Source organism: Numida meleagris, chromosome 2 (assembly GCF_002078875.1).
Source record: "Numida meleagris isolate 19003 breed g44 Domestic line chromosome 2, NumMel1.0, whole genome shotgun sequence".
Lineage (NCBI taxonomy): Eukaryota > Metazoa > Chordata > Aves > Galliformes > Numididae > Numida > Numida meleagris.
In genome coordinates, this window is record NC_034410.1 from 135,362,355 (window position 1) to 135,388,564 (window position 26,210).

At 41.4% G+C, this 26,210-nt stretch overlaps 1 protein-coding gene across 1 annotated transcript in view; it reads right to left on the reverse strand.

The window, feature by feature from the left end:
• The window catches only part of SNTB1 (syntrophin beta 1), a 110,999-nt gene that overhangs the window by 39,031 nt on the left and 45,758 nt on the right, over positions 1 to 26,210 (reverse strand). The window contains exons 2-3 of the mRNA XM_021386043.1: positions 16,280 to 16,496; positions 498 to 705 (exon numbers count right to left, since the gene is read on the reverse strand). Coding sequence (XP_021241718.1) covers positions 498 to 705; positions 16,280 to 16,496 — 425 coding nt within the window. The remainder of the gene's footprint in view (positions 1 to 497; positions 706 to 16,279; positions 16,497 to 26,210) is intronic.

Consider the following 26,210-nt stretch of genomic DNA (forward strand, 5'->3'; position numbering starts at 1 on the left):
GAACTCCAGTCACAAACTCTGTCTGTCATGAAGATCAGCCCAAATGTGGCTCCCAGGTACAGCAGGAACACCTCATGCTCCAGACCACGAGTGACTCCTGCAGCCAGGCAGAGGGGTGCACCATGGACCAAGTCACGGGTTACTTCCCAGACCAGCAGTGAAAGGGAGACTAAGGCAGACAGCCTCATATACATGATCATGTGATGTAGTGGCAGAGGACTTTGAGGCTGGCATCAGATTTTTCTGACACATACCCCACACCTCACTTGAACAAGTCATGAAACTTGTGATCTCCCAGGAAAGCCTTCACTACTTGGTGTACTTTAGACTCAAGGAACTTTCCAGTTACATTAAAACAAAACAAAACAAAACAAAAATACATGGAATTTAGCACATTAAGAAAAGAAAGGTCTTCAAGGAAAGCCAAATAAAAACCCAGAACCTCATACAGCAAGAAAGAGAGGACTTAGATATGAAAATAAGAACATTTCCATTACCTTTTCTGCAAGCCAGCCTAGATGTCTAATCTCTCGACTTCCAGCAATCCCTGCTTTACCCAGCTGGTCTCTGACCTCTGCAATCACCCTGGGGATGAGATCATTGACACTGGAGTGGATGGCATTGAACCAGGCCTGGGCTGTAGCTGAGTCCTTACTCCTGAGAACCACGGTGTGCTTGGCATCAGGTGAATGAACTTCAATTAGTCTAGAAAAACGGGGGGGAAAAACATTATGTTCACTCAGATACTGCTTGATGACTAAATTTATTACCTCGCTTAGTGATGGCTACCAGTTAAAATGGAGGATTTTAATTTCAAGACCTAGCACTAAAAACTTACCTTTACAACATCTGAATAGAGTGAGATCCTCTAACTGAAGTCAGGTCTGCCCTGGTGTTACTGCAAATTACTGATCTTTGAGAAGCTCTGCCAATGCTGATCCAACCCCACACCTGGCAAGTCAATAGGAGTTTCAAATATAACAGGCAAGAGGAGCATTTGTTCACTGCTTTAAAAGATAATAAAAAAGTTTTTCCGAGTGGCTACCTACCCTTCCTCCTCAGTATACTCCCCAGCTTTGCACCCTGCCATGGCACCCATCAAAAAGCAGAAGGAAGAAGCTGGGGTTGAGCTGCCACCTTCTTTAGCTGTATGTTACAGCACACTTAGTTTCTCAATATGCTTATTTTATACATACAAAGCTAAGGGAAGCAAAAAACACTAATCCTTAATAAAGGAATTTTCTTAGGACCACACTGTAGTTTCAGTGACACTGCTAAGCATGAACTAGAAGCCAAGTGTAATTGGCCTTACCCAGGAGTAACAAATATCCTCGGCGTTCCATTTAGACCCTGCTACCAGTGATGGCAAGAAAGTGCTAACGACAACCGTGTGATTGCTTCTGGAACACATCTTTTACGGTTTTCCAAACTCCTGCAGGGAGAGATGTTTTTCCCCCAAAACATGTTTACTAGACCATCCTGTGGGCTTCCACCCCACAACTGTGGTTTCAAAAGCACAGACAAATACAGTTTCAGGAACTGTGGTTATGAGAATTGTGCCAATACCTTTACTAACAACAACAACAAAAATGCTGTGAGAGACAGTTGCTGCTATTTCAGTGTTGTTCTCAGAGAAGCAAAGTTAGTAGCAATTAATTAGTAGTGGGGCTTTGTGTGCTCCTCATAGCTTTGTGGATCACTTTTACTTAAACATTTGCTAAATAACCCACTAAATAATAGCCTGCTTTATCTTCATGTAGCGATTATAAAACCAAGCACTGCTCATTGCCCACCACTGAACTGCACATTACTTTCATTGTAAAATCACAGTGCCTTCCCCTGAATGTTACCCGCACAAGTTCGATCTCAGCTTTGAGCCTCAGCCTTCTGTCCTGAGCACTGCTGCCTGCTCTCTGGGACGCACGACTCCTTTCTCTATCAGAAGAGTAATTAGTTCACTGGAATTTATTCAGGTTGAGGTTCAAGACAGTACTGCAATACAAATATTTGTTATGCAATTACAAAATCCTGCAATTCAGAGCTTGACTAACAATTAAGAGTTTTTAATTAATTGATTAAAACCAAGCAGAATCCAGAACAGAAGGCAACTCAGTCTGTGTAGCTATCTGGGGCTAAGAGGACGAGGGCTGCTAGTCTCTTGTTTGTCCATTTTGGGAAGGGGAGGTCTCCAAGTAGACACTGCTCTAAAGATAGAAAAGGTCACAACTTTCCAAACTAAGCAACTGAACTGTTCAGGGTTCTAAATGACTGCTTATATAGTTTAAAAAGTGGGTTGATTTTCCAGAAACTGCTGAGCCAAGACAATAGCGCACTTTCATAGAATCACAGAATCACAGAATTAGCTAGGTTGGAAAAGACCTACAAGATCATCCAGTCCAACCATCCACCTACCACCAATAACCCCACTAAACCATGTCGCTCAACACTATATCTAAACGTTTCTTGAACACCTCCAGGGACGGTGACTCAACCACCTCCCTGGGCAGCCCATTCCAGCGCCTGACCACTCTTTCAGAAAAGTAGTATTTCCTAATGTCCAGCCTAAATCTCCCCTGGCACAACTTGAAGCCATTCCCCCTCGTCCTGTCACTAGTTATAAGAGAGAAGAGGCTGACCCCCAGCTCACTACAACCTCCCTTCAGGTAGTTATAGAGAGCGATAAGGTCTCCCCTGAGCCTCCTCTTCTCCAGACTGAACAATCACAGCTTCCTCAGCCGCTCCTCCTAAGGCCTGTGCTCCAGACCCTTCACCAGCTTCGTCGCCCTCCTCTGAACATGCTCCGGGGCCTCAATGTCTTTCTTGCAGTGAGGGACCCAAAACTGGACACTACTTGAGGTGCGGCCTCACCAGGGCTGAGTACAGAGGGACAATGACTTCCCTACTCCTACTGGCAACACTTTCCTCAGTAAAGTCATTGGAACTCAGCACTTTCTGAATGTAACAGCTCTTACGTAGCCACTCCAGTGTGCACGGAGAGTCCAACTTCAGATACTGAAAGGAAAATTCCTTATCAGATGATACAGATCTGGAGAATAAGAAAATTCTGTTTCCAGATAAGTACTTACTTCGATGACTGTTAGTAACAACATACACAGCCACCACACTGCTTTGCCTTCTCATCAGAAATGTCGCTCTCCCAGCGCCACATGAGCTTGAGTTTGAATTTGTACATCTAAGTAATGGTAACAAACTACACAGACCTGGATTTTCAAAGCACACTGTGGTACTTAGCAAAATGCTGCTTACTACTTACAGAGCACTTTTTGGCACAAGATCACAAAGCATTTCACAAGAGAGTTCAGTGAGAGTGTCCCCATTTCACCCAGGGGGAAAAGCACCCAGAAAAGCATCCAGATGAGGCAGGGAACAAGCCAGGAATAGCACTGAGTATTTTCTGCACTCTGCTTCTCATTTCAACACTTCTTTTAAAGAGAAAAAAATAGCTGGACAGCATAACAGTGCTGTAGCAGCCTTGAAAAATGTTATTGCACAGTGTGGATTTTGTCAAACAATGCTCTTCGCAAAGCTTGCTTTCTGTAAGAGCACTCCCATCTCCAAAGTCACCGCATCTCATGCTGCAAACAGAGTGCTGAACAAGTACTGCAAAGACACAGAAGAATTTGCTACTTTTGCAGTTGCAAAGAAATAGCAAGCTCACATCATTTCTTTGAAGTTAGAGCTGTGACAACCTTTGGTTTAAAAATATATTATCTAGAGCTGAAAGATGTTCCAGGGGCAACTTGCTTCCCTACAGCTTGGAGTACACTTCAACTCTTTAAGCAGTTGGATACAAACAAGTAGTTTTCAACTTGAGCTTTCATCCAAATGTACTTCCCTCCATGGCGGCTGTTTGCTATTTCTGCAATAGTTTTGTCCTCTAAAATAACGAACATTTAGACAGCTCTTAACAGTTTTTTCATTGATTCAAAACTAGGGAGCACTATTTCAGTTTGAGATCTCATAACATATTCTAATACATATGCATAGAACTGTGTTATCAACGTATATATTCTTGTACATGTACACACACACATACAGCATCATGCTTGCTAGAATACTTACTCTCAGTGACTTCTAATGGGGCTGTTCTGGGGATCGCCTGCCAGCAATCAAAGCTGGATGCTGACACACTAACAACTGCAGACAGACTGCCTCGTTCCATCACCTGAGTGACAGGAAGACGGGACAAAATGCTACACTTACAAAACTGAATTCAAAACGGGAATAAATACTGCACTGACAGCACTGAAATTGAGTCTTGTCATCCACCGCTCTGGTCCAGCCTAAGGAATACATTGGCAAGTATCATGCCCGTGCAAGCTGCTAGGCAGGGGACCGTTTTTATTCTTACAGTAAGGATTAAAGTCTAAACTCTTAACTGCCTGAGCTCTGCTATGGGATTGGCGCACTGAACTATCTCTAAGAAGCTGTCCTTACAGATTTCCCTTCAGAGATCCAGAACTCCCACCTCTGAGACCACTTGGTGTGGAGATCCTGACAGAAACTCTCTCATAATCCCCCTGGTAAGCCATGGGTCGCCACTGCAGTCACATGCTGAAAGCACTATGTCCCTATTAACTCTCCTATTTTCTGCCCTTTGGTCTAGCTGCTTTGTTTCACCAGTCCATTTGGAAGATGATTTTTGTTTAACAGCTGACTGATGGTATTTCCATATTTTTTGAAAAGCAAAAAAAAAGGAAAACCCAATGACCTTAGTAAACTCCAATACTAAAGTACTTAAATGCTTCCAAGCAGTCCAGCCTTTGTAGCTTTGATTTGTTCCTTGGCTAAACTGACCACCGCTTACTGACTTATGTTTATCTGCAGTTCAGTGATAAAGTTCCCTTAATTCCCCACAGAATTGAAATATTTAGGGCAATGCCACAGCTGTGTTTATTCTCACACTCCACCACAGTTATGTAAATACTGCATATGGAGCTGTTTCTGATAAAGCCCATACCAACCCAAAGGAATTATATGTTAGCTCTAGATGGCTGCCAAGATGCGCGGCACCTCTCCAGCTTGGCAATGCATATGAATGATATCACATTTTCTCAGAGATCATTTGGCAAACCTCATAATAAAAGAGTAATTTTCTCTCTCCTTCTCAAAGAGTTTCTCTAAGCAGAAGAGTATTTCCAGCATCCCATTTTCCACCCACGGAACATGGAGGTGACACAAAACCCAGCGCCTCCAAATGCCGTAACCTTGCTAAGAAGCCAAACCTCCCTCCCTCACCACTTCCAGCGCTTTTACTTTACAGAGGAGCAGAAGTTGAAAGCAAATGTTTGATAGACCATATTCATTCCACATTTGATAAGGCTTCTGTGTAGGAGCATTCATTATCTCAGAAATACTCTTTATCAAATCTCTTGAAAGCACTTCTCCCAACACCATTGGCTCTGGACCAAATCAGGCACTGCTTTACACTTTGTGCCTTTTCCTGAGTCAGACTATGTATTCGGTGACTGATTAAAGTGTGGAGTAAATCCCTTGAAGTTAATGATAAGCTGGAGCCAGAGTTATTCAAGTCCATCACGCTTCTTTGATATTGCACCAATATAGCCGGGAACAAAACACTCTGCCATGGACTTTGCAAACTTAAAAAGGGATTGAGGGCCAAACTGCTCGTGCCATTCCCCTTTCATTGTCTACACAGGAAACAGTGGTTAATAATTTTGTTGTTTTTTGAGTGTAGAAATAGAGGAAGTCTTCCAGCATTGGGGGGGATTTGGTGAACACAGTCAAATATAACATTTACATAGCTATGGTTTTTTATATAATAAAAACCAAACCATTAAGGTTTTTGTTTAATTCTCCACGCAGCATCAGAAGATGAACCAGGAATAAAGTTTGTTAAAATCAAGCAATGGAAATATCGGGCTGAGTCGCCAAGGAAAATATTCCACAGAGACAGTAGGCAGCGCAGTGAATTCCCCAGCATACAAGAAGCATGTTTGTTTGATGCGCTTAAATGGAGGTGAAAGCAATTCTACAAAGCAAACACTATTTGGCAACCAAGAACAAATTTTCTGTGTGAAAGTCTCCAGGTCCCCTTGCTGTCACAACAGTGCTTGCTGTATTAAGTTACTTGCTGACTTTCCACTTAAAGCAGTCACTGCAGATGTAGCTCCTTGTTTCTTGGGAGCTGGACTAGGTTGATGGCCACGCAGAAGGTGTATATATCACTAATGAGCTGTCGCAGTTGATTTCATTTCCATTTGCTGCGAGCTGGGCATTATTAAAAGGACTATCAATGGAGTTGCAGAGCATGCAAGTAAGGGAAGGATTTTGTTCTGCAGTGGACTTGCTGACATCACCACGTGCCAACACTGAATGACCTGCAGGGTATGTCATACACCGCCTTGTCTACCCATAATGACAATGAAAGCCATTCAGTACTTACAAAATGTCTGTGGATGTTACAAAGTGGACTTCTTTCTCCATATTGCACAAAAGACCTCTTATCTTTTTCCTTCTTGTGTTTTTCCTTCTTATTTTTGCTACAATAGTACTAGTAGGAACTAGATTTAACCTCAAAATGACACTGCCTAAAATGGGTGTCCAACCTTTTGGCTTGCCTGGGCCACACTGAGTGAAGAGGAACTATTTTGGGCAGCATAGAAAATACATAATATATTTGATACATGTAAGTAACAAAAATTTTTTCTATTAAAACCTAAAAATAGAAGGGAAACAAAAACATGGAACTAACAAGTTGGACATGTAAGGCTAGAAGATGCTGAGTTCGCTGTGGTCTTACATAGAAGCAATTCTCTAACAGTAAAAGGGAAAATATTAATGCTAGGAAAATAATTGTTTCAGTGCCAAAAACTGCACCTCTAGTATAGCCTCAACCAACCTCAAAGCATGCTGCTCCTGCAGTCTGAGCTGCATCTGGACAAAGTAAAAAGCAACGGAGTGTGGCTGGTAATAGCGGTAAGTGACCCTTCAGATCGAGACAGCTCAGAGACAAAGGCAGACGGTTTCACTCAGCTGCGCAAATAAGGTATCACAGACTTGGAGGAGAATTAGATGTCTTCTGAGAAAGGACAAGGCTGTAGCAGGAGCCAGGTGAAAGATGGGGACATGACCTACAAACAGGGATGAAAACTTCTGCAGAAAGGAGACAAATGAGTGAGGCTGCTTACAGATCTCTGTGCCTTGCTGATGAACTGTCAGAGGAGAAAGTCTCGCTGGCGGAGACAGGCAGCAGGTGCACCTCCATCGAGCAGCACGTGCCTGAGTATTTCATTGCTTTACATGCCACATTTTGGCTTAGATGATCGAGAAATCCCAGGCATCGCCATTTAGTTGCCAAGTGAAACAAACAAGCAGCCACGATGACAATACCACAAATTCTCTCTGGATCAATTATTGGCCTCTGCAAGCCAAGGAGGAAAAAGCACCTGGGAGGCAGCACTGCAGAGATGCTGCCGGCCTCTTCAGTGACGACAGGCACATGTCACCTCCCGGCGCTGCCACTGCTGGCAGCACAGGCAGGGAGCTCATCTTCCCTTTTAATAGACTCGGAGATCAATGGAAAATCTCTGTGTAAGTGATGAGAAGAAATAACAACTCCAGTGTAACTCTGATTCCTACCTCGGGGAAAAAGGATTTTCAATTAGCAGAAATGTGCGTTAAAGCAGGAATTGACAGTAGGCTATTTAAATAGCTATGTCTGTGCATAAAACTTATGCGCTACAGCCCAGCCTTGGCACCTACTGATGTTGAGCTGGGGCACCAAAGATAGCAGCCCTTACTGGCCATAATTTGCAAGTTGCTGCAAAACAAATGACTTCAGAAGGTGTAGGAAAGAGTAGTTTTGAACACAGAAGCTGAAAATCCAACCATTCAATTATCAGCATGTCAGGCAAGACCTGAGCTGTAAGACTGAAATCCAATTTGAAGACCCACTGATAAGCGAGGGAAAGCCCAGCACATAGCACAGGGTCACAGCCAGGTAGGAAAAGGGGTTTTTAAATTGATAGCTGGCTACAACCAGTAACATAAAGACTGTGGGTACAAGGAGCAACACAGGAAATTGAAACACATCAACTTCTTCTGTCTGGCAGATCTCAGTGGTGCTAAAATTGCTCTCCAACTTTATTTAGGGGCAGCATGGATGTTAACACTTACATACCTTACATACAGATGTACACAAAACATAACTGCCTTCCTCTGACCCTCCCCACAGCACTCACACAGCTCTTCCTTGTCCTTTAATTTGTGACGTATTTCATTTGTGATTTTTCTCTTTTTTCCAATAATGTTCACTAAGTAAAGTTTATTGCAGTTTTCAGTCTCTTGGTTCCCTTCACTAATTAGTTAGCTCCTTTCTCCATCACCTTTTCTTAGTTTGTTCTCTCTTGTCTTCATGTATTTCTCAAGGCAGTTTCTTCGTACTGTTAGCACTCTCCTGATTCATTTCCACTTACTTTACTCCTATTTCTGTTCCTCAGCTCAATCTTCTACAGTAGAAGCTGGCTGGAAAAATCAGAATTCTTTGACTTTTTCAAAACTACCCTAATTGACCAAAAACAGTGACCAAAACCAAAACAACAACAACAAAAAAATCAAACCCACCACCACCACCAAAAATATAACACAAAATCCACTACAGTCTTTTTAACTCCGTTAACTTCTTATTCAAGCTTTTTTTTTTTTTTTCACAGAAAGAAAGTCTTTGATTGAAAGTCTATTAATCAAAGATTTATCTGAAAGTGTTGCTCTGCCAGCCTCAGTTACTGCCACCTCCATATCACCCACATCCTTCCTTGCCACCCACTCCCCATGACACATTTTTATTTCTCTCTGTCAGGTCACATTCAGTCCCTTTCACAAAAACACTCTATCATGCACACATTATTTTGCAGTAACACATTGTTCTGCAGTAACATGCAGGAGTTCTTTGCCCATTCTCTTTGTTCTGGAGATGAGAACGACACCAGGATCTGAACTGTCCAATAGAGATGACGGGGAGCAGAGAAAGTCCCATTTCATTATGTCAGGAAAAAAACATATTTTTCAAGAAAATGAGAGATTACTAATCCAACCCTACTGTGGGTTGCAAAGATGCAAAGAAGGTCATTCACAGCTTACCATAACTGTCGAGTTCTACACTGAAATCTCAAGCACCCCATAGAAAAACTCATTGTGTGCCTAAGTTCTGGCATGTACCCCCAGGAATTTAGTTCTCAAGCTACAGCCCAGAGGCTACTGCAGGTCTCCGGGACATTATAAAGATATTCAACTACTTTAATATGATTCAACAGAACAAAAATTAAACAGTCTTTGTAGGGAAAGCAATCCCAAATTGCAATAAATAAAAGTAAATGAAGATCCATAGTTCAAGCTGAACTGCTGGTTTTTTTTGTGTAAATGTGTAACCCTTGTGGTTGCTCTGCAGGTCTTGGTTTGGTTTGCTCTTTTTTTTTTTCTTGTCAATAAAATTAGCTGGTGACTGGACTCAAAAGAGACTGAAACATGCAGTTCTGCAGAAAGGACAGGCCTAACAGAAGTGTCTGGTCTCAGAGGTCTACCAGGAAGGCTAAGGAGAAACTGAGGCTAAGGTATAAGCTCATATGAGCTTAGAGCAAAACCAATGACCTGTTTGGCTGGCAGAAGGTTTCACAAATGATGGAAAATAACTGTAACAACGGAAAAAAAAAAAAAAAAAAAAGAAATTACCCTTTTAGCCTAGAGCCTTCAGTGTTCCTATAGAGTTAGAAAACTGTCCATAAGCAGGTCAGATGCTTGCAGATTCCAAAATATACCAGCACTTGTAGAAATGCACTAAGAACAATGCCAATGATACAGGACTGCAAGACAGCCCAACTTGAACCTACTGTTAACTAGCAGTTAAGGATTTGACCCAAAATTCTGTGAGAGAAGAACTACATTCGTATGGGTCTCTCATCTGATATCCCTACCCCTGAATACATTGACCCCAGCTACCTAGAGAGAACACTAAGTAAATCTGTAATACCTCCTCTTTGTTCATCCCTTCCAGTAAATAGCAGATCTGGAGGGAAGATTAGCAGCTATGGTACTAGAAAGAAACAAGAACACAGGAAGACACATCCAGCTTTATATGAACAGAGGGTTTGGATCCACAAGAGTAAAAAATTTTGGAGATAAAGGCAAAAATTCAGGTATGCCTTGATCCTGAATCCACTACCCTTTGTGAGCAAGAACATAAAGGGCTTCACAGTGGCAGATTATCTTTCTGTAACACCTCATGGTGACAGCCCAAGACAACACTGTGGTTTAAGCATGAGGGGACACTCGACCACAATTTCACCCCGATTATCGCTGGTTTTGTTCTCTGGATTTGAATTAGATCCTTTCAAGTCGCTTTACTTTAATGCTGCATTGTCGATTTCCTCCCCAGCTTAACAGTAATCTAAACATAAAATAAACACAGCCCACCAAGAAAAAAAAAAACAGTAACAAAAATTCCTGATATAAATCAGGACTTGGACTCTCACAGGCTCAATGACTTCTTCAAAGGATTTACTGATATTCAAACAGCAAAACATGCCTATACCAATAACAATAATTAAGTGTTATATGCCTTTCATTCAAGGATCTCAAGGAGCTCACAACAAATCAGCAAATTGAGTGTTCTTTCCATTTCACAGAGATTTTGTCCAAAGCCACAGAGCAGCTCAGTAACAGCACGAGCAGCTATGACTACATTCTGTCCAGGGTGGGGGTGGATTTTTTTTTACTGGAAACATGCCCATTGTAGTACTTACACCTTTGCACTCCCCTCTACATATATAAGTAATCATTTAGGGCAATAAATTGTGAAGGGTCTGGAGCAGAAGTCTCATGAGGAGTGGCTGAGGGAACTGGGATTGTCCAGTCTGGAGATGAGGAGGCTCGGTGATGACCTTATAGCTCCCTACAACTGCCTGAAAGGAGGTTGTGGCGAGGTGGGGTAGGTCTCTTCTCCCAGGTATCAGCAATAGGACAAGAAGTAATGGCCCCACGTTGCACCAGCTGAGGTTCAGGTTGGAATTAGGAAAAACTTCTTCTCACAAAGAGTAGTGAGGTATTGGCACAGGCTGCTCAGGGAAGTGGTGGAGTCACCAGCCCTGGAGGTGTTCAAGAAACGTGGAGATGTGGTACTCAGGGACATGGTTTAGTGGGCAATATTGGTGGTATGCGGAGAGCTGGACTAGACCATCTTAGAGCTCTTTTCCAACCATAATGACGCTACCATTCTATGATTCCTTTTGCTTTATTTTGCCTATCTAGAACACAAAGTAACAGCAACAGGAAAGGGACTTAAGTTTCCTAAACTAGAGGCCAATTCAGTTAACTATGTAAAAATGGTTCAACATCTCCTCAGCCTTGGGTCTGTGGCTCAGCACCTCACCCACCTGTGCTTCTGTCAGCAACCAGCACACTCTTATGCAGCATCAGCTGTCCCTCACCAAGCCCAGTGCTATCAAAGTACCTCCTTAAGAGGGGAGGAGATAGAAAGCAAAGTAAGATAAATGGGAATTACACACCACAAGAGCAGCCATAACTCAATCTGTATGTGTGGTCTCTCCTCCCTGCAGCACTAGCATCCACCAGTCACACAGCAGCTACGTGATTTGGGGCATCCCCTCCCTAGTAAGCAGGAAAAAAAACCACAGGCTGCAATGCTTCACACTTAAATCACACTGCTCCTCAAGGAGAAGGCAGCCTTCACTTTGCATACCAGTGGCCACACGTGCCTGGCAACATCACAGTGTGGCCACGGTTTCCATTCAGGAAGCTGGCGGGTGAGACATGAGCCACCCCACGTCCAGGCTCTTTTGCACTGACTGACTCCTGTCTCCCTGCCCCATGTGGTTGCATTTAAATTACATAGGCATGATCTTGAAGAGCTGCAGGAACCAAACAACTCAAAGTCTTGTAATTCCTTCCCGTGACCCCTCCAAAGTGTAAGAGTTGTGTTTTAGATCAATAGTGAGACTGGGTGTGCTGGAAGCATGGCAGGTTCCAAACCATACACACACAGCTTTCACAGAGTTTTACTGAACAGGCATGGAATTCTTACTTCTATTCCAGACACCACACATATAAATAATCATTCAGTCTCATAGCTAAAAATGCATTAGGAAAACATTCAGTAAATTCCTTTTTAGACAGTTCTGTGCTAGAACAGTGCCGCAGCTCCCTGACTTCTACTTAAAGATGCTTCTATTTTTATTTCATTTTTGCATTATTTTGCTTATGTTTGGAATCAAATCAAGTTCTTTTGGTGCTAAGACTGGCTTTGAAAATGTTGTATTAAATCTGGTTGAAATTAAGCTTTTATTTTTAAGAAAGTTTTACCTTTTGTTTTCATTCCTTACTGCAATAGAAGTTAATACATCCAAATTCACCAGTTTGTTTTACATTTAAGATTTTGACACTTCACTTTAGAATCACACACAAGGATATTTCTGTTCATGTTTACGTAACTTCTTTGTAAGTGTCACACCAGTTACAATTCACATAGAATGGTTTGGGTTGGAAGGGACCTTTAAGATCATCTAGTTCCAACGCCTTGCTATAGGCAGGGACACCTCCCTCTAGACCAGGTTGATCAAAGCCCCCCTGGCCTCTCTGGGCAGCCTGTTCCAGTGTCTCACCACTCTCACAGTAAAGAACTTCTTCTTAATATCTAGTCTAAATCTACCCTCGTCCAGTTTAAAACCATTTCTCCTTGTCCATTACCTGCCCTTATAAAAAGTCCCTCTCCAGCTTTCCTGTAGGCCCCCTTCAGGTACTGGAAGGCTGCAATAAGGTCTCCCTGGAGCATTCTCTTCTCCAGACGCCAGCTCTCTCAGCCTGTCCTTGTGGGAGAGATTCTCCAGCCCTCTGATCATCTTTGTGGCCCTTCTCTGGACCTGCTTCAACAGCTCCATGTCCTTCTTGTGCTGCGGGCTCCAGAACTGGATGCAGTACTCCAGATGGGGTCGTGTTAAGTCTCATTGACTCTGATGCTGTTCACTACTGACAAGTTTTTAAACAATATCAGAATTAAAAAAAAAAAAGTGTACAAAAGGAACCAATTTGAAGAGCACCATTTTTGTAGTAAATCTTGCAAACACTTTAGTGAAATCAATACTTCTGAATGCGAAAAAAAACCTATTTTAATCAAAGCAATGAAGCAACTTAATTCTCCAGCTGCATTTGCAGTAACCAGGTCCCAGTCTGCCTCACTCTCCTATTCCTTACTGACACTCCTACTATTCCTTACTATTATTACCAGAAACTGATGAAAAGCTTTCTGTACTGCAGTAAGATGTGCTGCATATTGGTATTAATAGCTGTGACCATTCCCACATGTCCCTCAGTGGGGGGGTACACTCCCTGTGCGTCCTGACATTAACCATCAGTGCTGCCACCAAGGACACTCATTAGTAAAAGCACAGGCAAACAACAGACCTAAGTGGTAATTGTGTTAACCTTATTTATTCCAGACTAAAATATAACAGTTCCTGTGTCTAGATGAGACTGACATAGATGTAACTAAAATGCTCTGCATTTTTTCTCCTGTTGCCACGTTTATACTATGAAAAATATTTTCCTACACACACAGGCTTGGTGCTGGTTTCCATTACACGGGATTTTCTCCTAGCTATCTTGTAGCTGTTTTAATCAGCTAACAGGGAAAACAATCCCTTATCTCACTGAAGGCTGAACTCACAGGCAGGTTGTGTGAAGGAGACATCTGAGAACCACTGGCTCCAAAGGCACCAAATCTCACTTCTCCTCTGAAACAACAAGCTCACCAAACTATCAGAGGGTAGACACGGACTTAGCAATTCCTTAACAGCGTCTAGTCTAAAAGGAGAAGCAGAAATCCAATGCAAGGCCACCAGCTCTAGTGGGAAAGCCAGAAGTTTAACTTCTTCCATGCTTGCTAAACTCACATTTCAGCCCAACTTTCTAAGAAGCGAAGATGATTCAGTGTCAGTAAACAGGCTTTCCCTTCTCGATCCTTTAGAACGGGTATCTTCTCATGCTAAAAGTCAAACCAGCTAAGCATGGTCCCACCACACTGCTGTGACCAATGCGGGAGAAACATCTGCACTGGACACCTCATGCTTACTAAATCCACACTTGGTCTTAGCGATCCCTGAAAATTAGTTCAGATGTAGTCCAAAGGAGACCTTTTATGGTCAGCATATGCTTTGGCAGTCTGCCAGCGGTGCTCTTCTAAAACTGTACAGCAAAGTGACACCATCAGTTATAAGATCTATGTGCGTCAGGTCACTCGGTTATAAAACAGAAGTGTCATAAGCATGTAAGGACATGGTTTGGTCTCTGCTGTGAACAAAGATCCAATTATTTTTGTGGGAACAGATTACCATCTTGGGATATATTTCAGTGGGAAAGGCTCATTGCATTATAACAGCATTTCCACTGAGAAATACTAGTGCTGGTATTCAGAGTTAAAAAAAAAATGAAATGAGTGAAGACACAAGCGTGTGGGACACTACTACTGCACTGCAGCTAGCATGATGCTGAAGTACCGTGTGCTTGGATGGAAAAATCCAACTTAGACTGTCCACTGTGTCGGAGTATAGTAAAAATCAGAAGTCACTCTTTCCACAGGAAATGAGAGCAGCACAAAATGAAAACCATGACAGTAAGCAGTGTGACTCTCCCACGCGTTACTTCCTGGTTACACCTAATAATGTATGTTCATAGCACACTTCAAAAAAGTCAGCACCATCACAGAAGTACCATCAGCAGTGAGCATTTGCCTCTCTGAATCAATCCTCCTACCTTTGACATGAAGCTGAGGACCAGGAGAGTGATAGAAGTTGAGAATTATAACACAGACAAAAAGAGAAGAGAAAGATGCTAAAGGAATCACATCAGCATGTGTAAAGCATCATGACATTGCGCTGATTCAAATGACAAGACCTGCCTACTTTTTTTAAACATGTTCCATGCTTGGAGGACTACAAACTCTCAGACTAGCAATACAGCTGTCAAACCCTGACATCTTAAACTGTACAGAGATAGATGAATAGAGCTGCTCTTATCAACAGTCATCTTGATATAAAATTGAGAAAGACTGGTAGTGGTAATTGCTGTTTTGTAACTGTACTTCTGTTGCAATCCTTTACCACTGACTATGGCAGTAACCACTTGGTGAGATGAAGAGCAGCAGCAAAGCAAAGCTACACTAAATAGGAAAGCTGGGGGGTTTTGCACATAGAAAAGCAAAAACCTTACGAAGGTCCAACAAATATAAAAAATACAGGAAGAAAATTGCATGGATACTAATAAAGTTTCTGAATTGCAGAAGAGAATACAGGGGAACCCATCCTCCAAAACCCCCTTCTGCTCTCCCCTCATTATTGTTGTCATAAAATGAAAATGTACTTTTTGCTCATGCCTATACATAACTGCTGAGAACCAAAGGCATTCCACACTGCTTCTTGATAAGCAAGCACACAAGAAAAACAAAAAGGCCATTATTTGAATGGAAGAATCAGTCTGTATTACTGATTTGACTAGTCCCTTTTCTATCACTGTGTGCAGCTGTTCCACACATGTTATAAATAAGGGTTAGTAAGCTCCTCATCCTATTTTTAACGTTATGACAAGAAACAAGAAGTCACAGAAATTCCACATTAATGTCCTGTAAGTGGAACTTTTCTCCTATTCTTGACTTTAATACGCAGAACTGAATGGATAAAACAGGCCATTCTTAAAATAATATTCATAAAAAACCAAAAAGAAAATGTAATTTACTGGGACTAGACTAGACCAGCCAGGAATATGCAGACATTCATCAGGAAAAGAACAAAAACCTGTGATTCTATTTCTAATAAAAATGTTGAATTACTGCTCCCAAGAGTTTTTCTAGCACAACCCAAAAGCTGACATGTTTCTATTTACCGAGAGCTGGGCACTCAACCCAGCACCACCCAGCTCAGTCACAAGGACGTGCTGTTCTCATATCACTGCTCCCTTGCTCCTTGCTACAAGGGCTATAGCCCATCACCAGCTCCTGCTCCCCAACCCCACAGATGAAGAGGCCAGCAACTACTCAGTGCAAAGCTCCAGGCAAAACCTGGGTGGTGCATGCCCCATCCCTGGAGAAAGGCAAGGTCAGGCTGGACAGGGTTTTGAGCATCCTGCTCTAGCTGTAGGTGTCCTTGCTCACTGCAGGGTAGTTTGACTAGATGGACTTTAAGGGCCCCTTCCAACTCAAGCGATTCTATGATTCGACGATAAGTCCCCTGCTCACCTGTTTTCAGGGTCTGACACCGTCATGTTGCGTGTCACGTAGCACATCTTGAGCGGTATTGTCTTCTTGTCCCTGTGGATGGAGAGCGAAAGCTGTGACAGCGGGTCAGCAGACACACATCCCAGGCGGGGAGATTCTGGAGGAGGTGTCTCCCATCCAATCTCTGAAACTGGAGAGCCCTTCTTCACATAGGGTGTTGCTTCTCTCATGTACTTCACTATTTAAAAAAGAAAAAAGAAGAGAAAAAAAAGACAAGTAAGAATGAATAGGTATTCAGTAGTTCCATTCACTAGGAATCCTCTGAACTGGTACCAACCCTCAGCACTTTTTATTATTGGTATGCAGGTCGCTCTAAAAGTAATGCCACCTATTTATTCCCATGGAAAATACAACAGATACAAAGAGCACAACAACACTTTTTGATAGAGCAAATTCTCAGCTACAAAACACTATTTTTCAACTCAGTCACTACCATCAGCCAATTCCTGTGGATGAGCTGACCAAGACTTTCTATTTTGTCGTGTGACAGCTGTGCACGTCCATCCTGAACACGGCTTGCCTTTCACATCACTGCCTCCACTGCTGAAATGCAACACACACCACATCACTGTGCTACATTCACTGTTTGGTCTCCATAAACATCCAGCAAGCATCAATAGGTGCCATTTTTTCCGCATAGAGGAATCCAATTCCGCACCTTTGCTTCATACACATTTCCATGTCAGATGCCATTTTATCAGGCTGCCCCTCTGTGGCCATGTGTCATGTGGAAACAACGTGTAATGGAATATTGGTGCGAAGCTTCCACCTCTACTGCCATATCACCATCATCTGCCTCTGACATTGTGGACGAACATAATAAAATAGAAGGCATTACTTTCAGAGCAGCCTTCATACGTCTAGAGTCACAGCGCTGAAAGTTGCGCAAACACAAAAGGTTGAGATTTGATTGCAGCCTATCTCAGCACAGTGCAATGAGCAAAACAGGAGAAAAGGACAGAATAGGTCAAATAAGAACATAAGGATCCATGGAACATAAGGCCAGGAGTGCCATCTGACCTCTGCTCAGCAGGCTCTGAACTCCCGTGGAGCAATTTTTAGGTACAGAAGCTGTGAGCTGGATGAGCTACAGGAAAATTCGTAAGAAAAATGTTCAGTGAAGAAGCAGTGGATCTATTATTCACTTATCTAAAATGCTCCAGTGATATCCCAGCGCTGGGAACTCACATCTCGCTCCTGGTTCACGCCTGTCAGCTCCCTGTCACTGATCTCAACAGCTACTTCTGCTTGTTGGGAAGCAGTTTCAGCTGATTTACTTGTATGTACATGTCTGCACTAAACAAAAATCAATTCACCTATTAGCCTTCTCGAGGGAAATAAAATTGAGTTCAAGCTTTTCGTGATAATCGTGGTACCAGACTAGATCTCAGCCTCCTTCAACATACGTAGTCGCACATATCTATATAGGGAATATAGTAATCCCAAACAATCTTACTTGTATGCAGAAATTAACAACTCTTTTACACTCAATATCCCACTCTTCATGCAGGCAAATATTGCAATATTTTTCCTATACTGGAATGACTTTTGGGAAGTCCCAATCACTTTTGATATACATTCCCTAAAGCCCTTCACAGTACTGCTGCACTCACTCACCCCTTCTCGGTGGGGAGCTGTCCTTCTCCTCCACAAACCCAACAGAGCTCCTCCAAGGAAGCATCTCACCTTCAAGCACCTTGTGCAAATGAACATGTCTCGCTTGAGCAGATGTGGCTGTCTAACTGGCTGCTGTCACTTGACGATACCATTCTAACAGCAATGGGATGAGCTGGAAGGGCAGGAGTAATGCAAACTTATGAGGAGATGTTATTAAAATCTGTGAGAGAGGATTTCAAGGAAATAGTGCAGATCATTGTGTCAGTTGGCTGAAGAGGATGAGAATGATTTAATAACAAAAAGATGGGAAAATTACAAAAGGGCGCTGTGGTGAAGGAGAAAAGCAGACAGAATTGTTTGATGTTCAAAATGAAGGTAATGGAAATACTCAGAGTGGAGAACCAGAATGATGTTTCTGGCAAATCCACAGATAAGGTGGGTGATTTTAGCAGCACTGTTTTCAGTGCACTTCAGAACAGCTTTACTAAGACAAATACCTGTGCAAAACTAGAGCACACCTCTGAGCATCTATTGCTGTTTTTCTTCTAAATCACCTCAGTGCACATCTTGCCGAAGTGCTTTCTTTTTAAAATCTGTTCACTTCAGTTGTAAGAACCTCTGGTTTTAGATATTTCATCAGACATTCCTCTCCCAAGAAGGATCAGTTGTGATGTATCAAAAACACTGTTTGAATTTCTTTGTCCCACACTATCCTGGTTAATTTTTGAAATTCACTTCTTTAGTGCTCATAGAAGTGCTGTCATAAGATTCCACGGAGCTTCCAGAAAGTTAATAAAACAAAAGTTGTTGAGACTGATTTTTTTGTAGGTACCTCACTGGATTCCACGGTCTCAAAATCTGTGCTGTCTAACTCCCAAGATAATTGCTCACCGTTGAGAATTCCATAAATGATCCCATTTTCAAAGGTGTTGATAATGGGTAGTTTTTCTCTGTGCTGTACAGGTTTGGCTCTTAAAAGCTCATCTGGGGTGTACTTTGGGAATCTGAGAGACTGAAGACACCTGGATGTGGTGAATCTATTCTTGCTTCCTCTGAATTAATATGATTTTGCCATTAACATGGAACAGAGGAAAGCTAAAGCTCTAAGAATGTTGTTTTGCTAAAAAAGCTTTGTTTCCTTTAAAATTAGGGATTATCAATTAACCTCTTGAAAAAAGCAATCCAATATGCTTTTGAAGTCATCTACAGTGACATGCCAGCAAATATGCCGCTAAATAAAGGTTTGGGTCACAACAGTGTATCTATTTCCTATGTGCTATTCTCATCCTCTCTCAGCCGCAGCTGTATGCATTAGACCTGAGCATCTTTTAATTAAGGAAAGGAGAGAGGGGCAAGGGAAGGAAGGAAGCTGAAGTGAAAAATCTGGCTCTAATCCTAAGCTATAAGTGGGAACGCAAAATGTGAATTTAATTCCCAAGATGCAGGAAGAGAAAAGACTCATCCTTCCCATGTGCCAAGAAGCCAAGTTTCCATGCGATACAGCGGTGAATTCGCGGCAGGCAGCTGCACTATTTCAGGAACTCCTGTATAAGAGGAAGTGTGAGCAGGAGGAGAGAGAGCGCGAAGTGTAATTCTCTTTCCACAAACCAAGTCCCAAATACAGCAAAAGCCAAGAAGACTACCTGGAGGAAAAGAGTCTTAGGAAGGCTCCTGTCGACTTCTGAGCTCCCTGACATCTAATTTCTGCTGACTTTCAACAAGAGATGGATGGATACTCAGCCCCAGAGACTCATATGACTAAAGATCCACTGATATACGGGCAAAACACACTGTTGAACACCATCTTGCTACAAAATTCTACATGAGAACTAAAAAAATAAGTGAATGTATGTTTCCTGTCTAAAAAAAAAATGATTTTAGTATATTTGTATTAATTACGTCCTAATTCCCACCAAATATAAGCAGAGATTCATTGCTGAATTTGATAGTTTTACAAACAGATTTTAAGGCTCCTGCATTTTCAAATGTGTTTCATTTTTTAAAAGCCCCCTAAATAGATACAAGTAAATGTACAAATGGAATGTAGAAACAGAACAGGTGGCAGAGCTTAATCCAATTAGAACTGTTTTTTTTTTATAACTTAAATTTCAGAGCCACTGTTTTCCATTTAGTCCCGTCAATGCCCATAATTATATGCCCACAACTAAAGTCCAGTTTAGGACTTTAGCTAAGATAAGGCAGACGTTGTTCAGATGATCCACATGTTTTATCTAAAGTCTGGATGCAAACCCTGCAGAACACTGTGTTTATACCACTGCATCAGAAACCTGACTACACCTACAAATTTATAGTGACCCCACAGGTCTACATTCTACAGTCTATCCATTAACTAGTTCCTAATCCAGCCAGAAGAAAACAAGCTGATATCAGTGTCTATCATGGGCATATTCCTGTTCCTTGCTGCATTACCTGAGAATCTTGAATGCAGCAGTGTTAATGTGCAACTGGAGTCACACCATCAAGTTTTTAAACTACTAAAAATATAATACAGACTATTGGACTTTAAAGTAATAATGTTGATAATGTTCATTTTTCAGACCATTACACTCAAGCAGCAGATTTCCCTTTGGGTATAGCAGCATTAATCCAGGTACTGACTGAAAAGGCAAGCAGCTATAGAGAACACTGTTCTCACACTTCTTAAACTGCCGGTGATGCTACTTAAGAGAATGAAAACCCAAACCATTAAATAAAATGAAATAAGGCATGCAGTTGAACAATAACTCCAAGTTACGCATGACTATGCTTTAGGCATGTGACCGTACGCCTAAAGGATATATATGGATATATTTATAAGATAAACACAATTATTAAATAAATACTTGTATTAAAATGTTATATTCTTTAAGACCACCAGAACACATTCTGCAAAGACAGAAACTTGCAAAGACTGAGAAAAAAATTCTAATGCTTTCATTATTGTAACTCAATTTACTGATAGACTGTAATTTCAGTAAAGAGTTATCTAAATTCATCCGTTTGATGTTGTACCTCAACCCCAGAGATCCTTATATCCAGTACTAATTAATGATCCATGCCCTTTTGGTACACCACAAATTAGAAGCTGCGGTCAAGCAATTAGAATTCCAATCTCCGGTGCTCCCCTCCCCATAACGAGAAGAGAAGCGGAAGTGGCATTCAAATGAATTAATTCACTGATACACATTGAATACTTCACATTTATTTTTTCATCTGCGAGACAAGCAATGCAGCTTCCAAAAAAGCACTTCATTTACATGCAGTTCTGCCAAGTCCCAACTCTCCACAATTAATCTTTTGTTACCCTTCACAGATGACTTTTTTTTTTTTTTTTTTTTGTGAAGAGCAAGAAGCAGGCTTTTAATGAGAGAAATACTACAGACAGATTTGGGCAGGTTCTTGGCCAAACAGTTCTGACACACTGAAACTGTTTCCCAGGAGGAAAAATAAAGACAGCTGAAGAGAAGCCAGTACTCCAGAGCAAAGCTCTTTCATTACCACAGGAATGAGAACAAGAAGTGTAGGTTTACAATCTGAAAGTGAAGGGAACAACATGCCTGAAGCTGCTCAAATAAAGATGATCCAGGATGTCTTCTTTGCAGGGAAAAAGCAGAGTCTTCTCTTAATGCATTCATTCCCTCCTAAGTAAGCAATCAGAGACAGCTACCAATGCTAACTAGAAAATATCACACAGAAGCCTCTTAAAGCTATTTCCACATTACCGATATCTATATCCAAAACACATAGGCTTTCCAAATCTCCCATAAATCCATTTTCATCTGGTCTGAAAGCTGGTGTACAGAAGAGAAGCTGGGCAAGTCCTTCACCATAATTCAGATATATCAAGATTGCATTAAGGAATCAGTTAAGGCATTACTCAATACTCAATACCCATGGTATTGAAATGTGATTAGATCAATTGCTTTTATCAACTTATTCCGTATGAAGGGGCTGTCTGACTCTTCAGTGCTTAAGTGAGTACACCAGGACATCTGCAAGTCCATATTACCAAGTCAGAGCCATCCAAGAGCTGCTGAAGTGATACTGTAAAAAGAAGAAAAAAAATAGGCAGTAGCAAACTAGAAGAAATCACTGCAGGTACGTGGGCTTCAGAAGGGTAGACTGGATGTGCAAGTCAGTCCTTCAGCACAGCTGTGTCATTTTGCTTGATGAAATGTTGAAACATGGGACTCGTGGCGTAGTAGGCGTGGTAAAGCACAACACAATATATCCCAAATGGTTTCAGAGCTAGTTATAACTGAAAGGAAAAGACTTCCCAAAACTCCATAAGCTGTGCCCAAACTATGCCAACCTAAATGCAGAGTATTTTACATTCCTGTCAACTGAACTGAGATTCACAGAGATAGAGAAAGATCTACTGAATTAAAATCAATTTATTATCACAATATCCAAATTTACCTATTGTGTTCCATGTTAAAGAACAAATTCCTTCTAAACTCACTCAAACTGCACTCATTACAGTGACGACACATGTAAAAATGAGGAAAATCTGTCCAGCTTCTGGTGGCATCATCAAAACTAAGATCCAAATATTTGAAGAAAAGAGTTTATGAATCAGATTATCTATGAAGATATGACATATGACCCTTTCAACTCCTTTAACATAGGCATAAACTCAGCAACAGTCAACAGCACTTTTTGTGAGTGCTTCCACTCAATTTCCTACAGAAATCTCTGTTACCACGTTCAGACAAGCAACATCCAGTAACATAACTGGCTTTCCCCCAAGAGTATTAGATCTTCATGGAGATGTAGAAATCAGTTAAAATACACACTTTGTGAGAATACAAATCCACTTTACATTTCGGCCATTTCTCACCCTTCGGTAAGACAAAGTTGAACGTACCACTTTCTGCTGGTTTTAAACTAATCCAGCTGAATTCAGCAGATGTTGCTTCAAACTTTAAAGAGACAGGTTTGAGTCAGGACTCAGGAGAAGGACACATCTTTGGACAAAGTTCACCAGAAGAGGACGCATTAGCAATTGGTGCCAAAAGGCTGCTGGTAAGCAACCTTCAGTTTCAAGCCTTCAGTGGGCTGCAAATGAGATGGTTGAAAATGATCTACAACTGATTTTTTTTTTAAGCAGGGGTGGTAAGCATCATCACACCCTTCTATCCCTGAAATGAAGCCATTTCCTGTCTGACGCACTTTGCAGTCTGCAGCTTTGTGTAGTTAAGAGAACTACGTCAGAACTACACTCAGTCCAAACAGCAGATCAGTGTGTCCAGACCCCCATCAAATTGCTCTTTACATAAATGTGATAAGGTTAAGCCCGTGTTTTTATAAATAGAAAACCCAGTGCTATCCTTATTTCCTGTGAAAAGTAGTAGCATTAAATGATAAGCAGAAGATGTATTTCCTATCTATTTACACCATCACAGAGAAAAAATAAAAGTAATGGTGTGACAGGGTTCTGCCAAGGTACATGGAAAGGAGAGAAAACAGACTGCTCTCAAGATTGCAAGGGAGCAGCCTGTGAAACCTCATGGTTTTCCTGACCTGAACAGGGCACAGGAACCAGCCAGCAACCAGCAGCAGTGCATTATCCACAGCAGATCCCCAAAAGCTCATATTTCACTACCAAAGCTGTCACAGAAGTCAAGATGCTATAGGAGCAAATGCAGCAGCAAGTCTTGTCTGGGCAGCCCTTTGGGATGCCTTCTCCTTCCCAACAGCACCAGGGACCTCCCTTTTCCTCTGTAATTGTGGAACTAGAGATTACATTCCCAGGCCTTCCCATGCTTCGATGTCACACCGAAAGAAGAGTCTTCCAAGAGCCATTTTTCTTCTCTTTCATTCTGTGTAGGCTATCATAGGGGCTGATCCAGCCACTGAATTTTTTTGCAAGTTAAATGACCAAGTTCTATTGATAAAGTCCAACTTTCAGCTAATAGTACACACACACTCAAGGAAGCAAAAATACAGTTTCAATGCCAAGGAGAAATTTTCATATTTCTGTTCAAAGCAGCTCAATGGAAACTGTGAACAAACATGAAATTCTGTCACAGTGAATCACAGTGAAACCAGAGGCTGGATCACTGCCCTCATTCACATCTCTAAATGTAAGACATTACTAGCATCTGAGTCGATGGAGTGATCAAAAGAAGTCACAGGCTGTCAATAATCTAGTACAGAAAATGTCAAACTGACAAATTAATAATAAATAGAGTCTACAGTTGATCTTGCACAATGGTTTTCATTACAATTTCCTCTAGCCATATCTACTACACTGAATGTGTTAAGGTTTCTATCCTAATCCATCGATAAATTACGTTTCTCTCAAGTTTCACAGTTCCTGTTTCAATAAATTGGATCTATTTGGTTCTGGTTTAGGCAATGTCATGAATAATAAATGCATTAATTCTAGTGGCAAGCATCCATAGGCTATTCATCAAGCTTCCAATAATGTTATGTTAATTCCCAAAAATAAATGCAGACATATCCACCTCTGCAAGATCTGAAAAGCAAATCTTAGCCAATAAATATTCAATAAAACCCAGAAGTACAATGTTTGGTGATAAACAAGATGCCTACAACTTGATCTAGAAAGAGACACTGGTGCTACCTTGAAAACCTTGTACTCTGAAGGAATAATACTCAGTGGAGAACAAGGAGCAGCTGCACTGCACAAGTGTTCCTTATCAAATCAATGACAAATTAAAAAAGACTACCATCGAAACCTACAAGCAGTAGCTAAATAACATACTACATTTTTATGTAAAATGTGACACAGCTCATTTGCTACACTATGTGACATTTTGATCTCTACAATTAGAGCTATGCAAATCTTTTATAATGGAGAAGGAAAGCATCTGAAACGGGCAGTTTGGGAGCAGAATGTAGAAATTAGCAGTCACATTTTGACAAAAATCAAAAACCTGTACATCACTCACTAAAAATCAAACTGGAGCTTTTGGTTGTCTCCAAGGCAGAATGCTTCACCAGTTCAAAAGAAAAATTGAGGTTACAGTCACATGACATTAGGACTGGTATTCATACTCCTTGTAACCCTGCCCAAAGTACAGAATAAAAACATGGCTTCATGTGAAGCAGGGAAATGGAACAAAACACATATTTTTCCAGTCAATCATTGCAGCACTCAGAATCTTAACAGCTGTGGTGTTGCATCTAATACTGACATATGTACACCAATATTTTAAAATATATTATCTAAACCTCAGGAATAAGTAAACTTAGAATTTCTCATGTGCCACTCATGCGTGCTGCTTACCCTCCCTGTTAGTATTTATAGATCCTTTTCCAATCTCCCACATGCTCAGATGGAATTCAAGGTGTCTGGCATCACCAGTATGCTGTAATTTTTCCTGTTTACATGAGTAATCTCAAATGTCAGAACAAATATTTCAGCCACTAGTGATTATGTGAAAAAATACATAAGGGCATTACAGTTTTAGAGAATGCTGTTATTTCAGCAGTCACACAAATCATTAAGTAATACAAGATAGACTGAAAATGGCACTCACCGAGGGAAATTATTATGCTGTGTATGATTATACCTGTTTTACAGATGCTTATGCTCACACAGGCAAGTTAAAATGCCTTCCTCAAAGTCATGCAGTAAGTCAATGTCAGAGTTCTCAGCACTCAACTTAATTTCCATCCCTCTGTGACTTTTCATTTTTAATCATCCCAACGGAATCGTAGTGCAAGTGAAAACTGAAGCCATGCTGCCTACAATCTTTTCTCTTTGGGAACAAATTGAAATGCTTCAAAGACTCCCCAGTTTTATTTTGTACAACAGGGCTGGAAGTGCTTTCAAAATTTCAAAGGTTATCTTTTTCATTCTCCAATGGACGACACTAAGAGTTCCAAAAAATGAACAAATTCAGGACAATCATTTATGTAAGATCTCATTGTATCTTCACTGACTGGAACATCCATTGAAAGGCATCATATCACAGGATCACAGAATTGTAGGGGTTGGAAGGGACCTCTGGAGATCATTTAGTCCCCCTGCTAAAGCCCAGAACTGGATACTCCAGGTGTGGCCTCATCAGGGCAGAGTAGAGAGGGAGTAGAACCTCCCTCGACCTGCTGGCCACACTCTTTTTAATGCACCCCAGGATGCCACTGGCCTTCTTGGCCATAAGGGCACACTGCTGGCTCACGGCCAACCTATTGAACCCAAACTCTCCAGGGGTTTTTCTTTTGGGGAATGTTTTCACTAAAAACCATTTCAACTGGGGATACCAGTGGCCATACCCAGAACATTCAAGTGCATATAAGTACA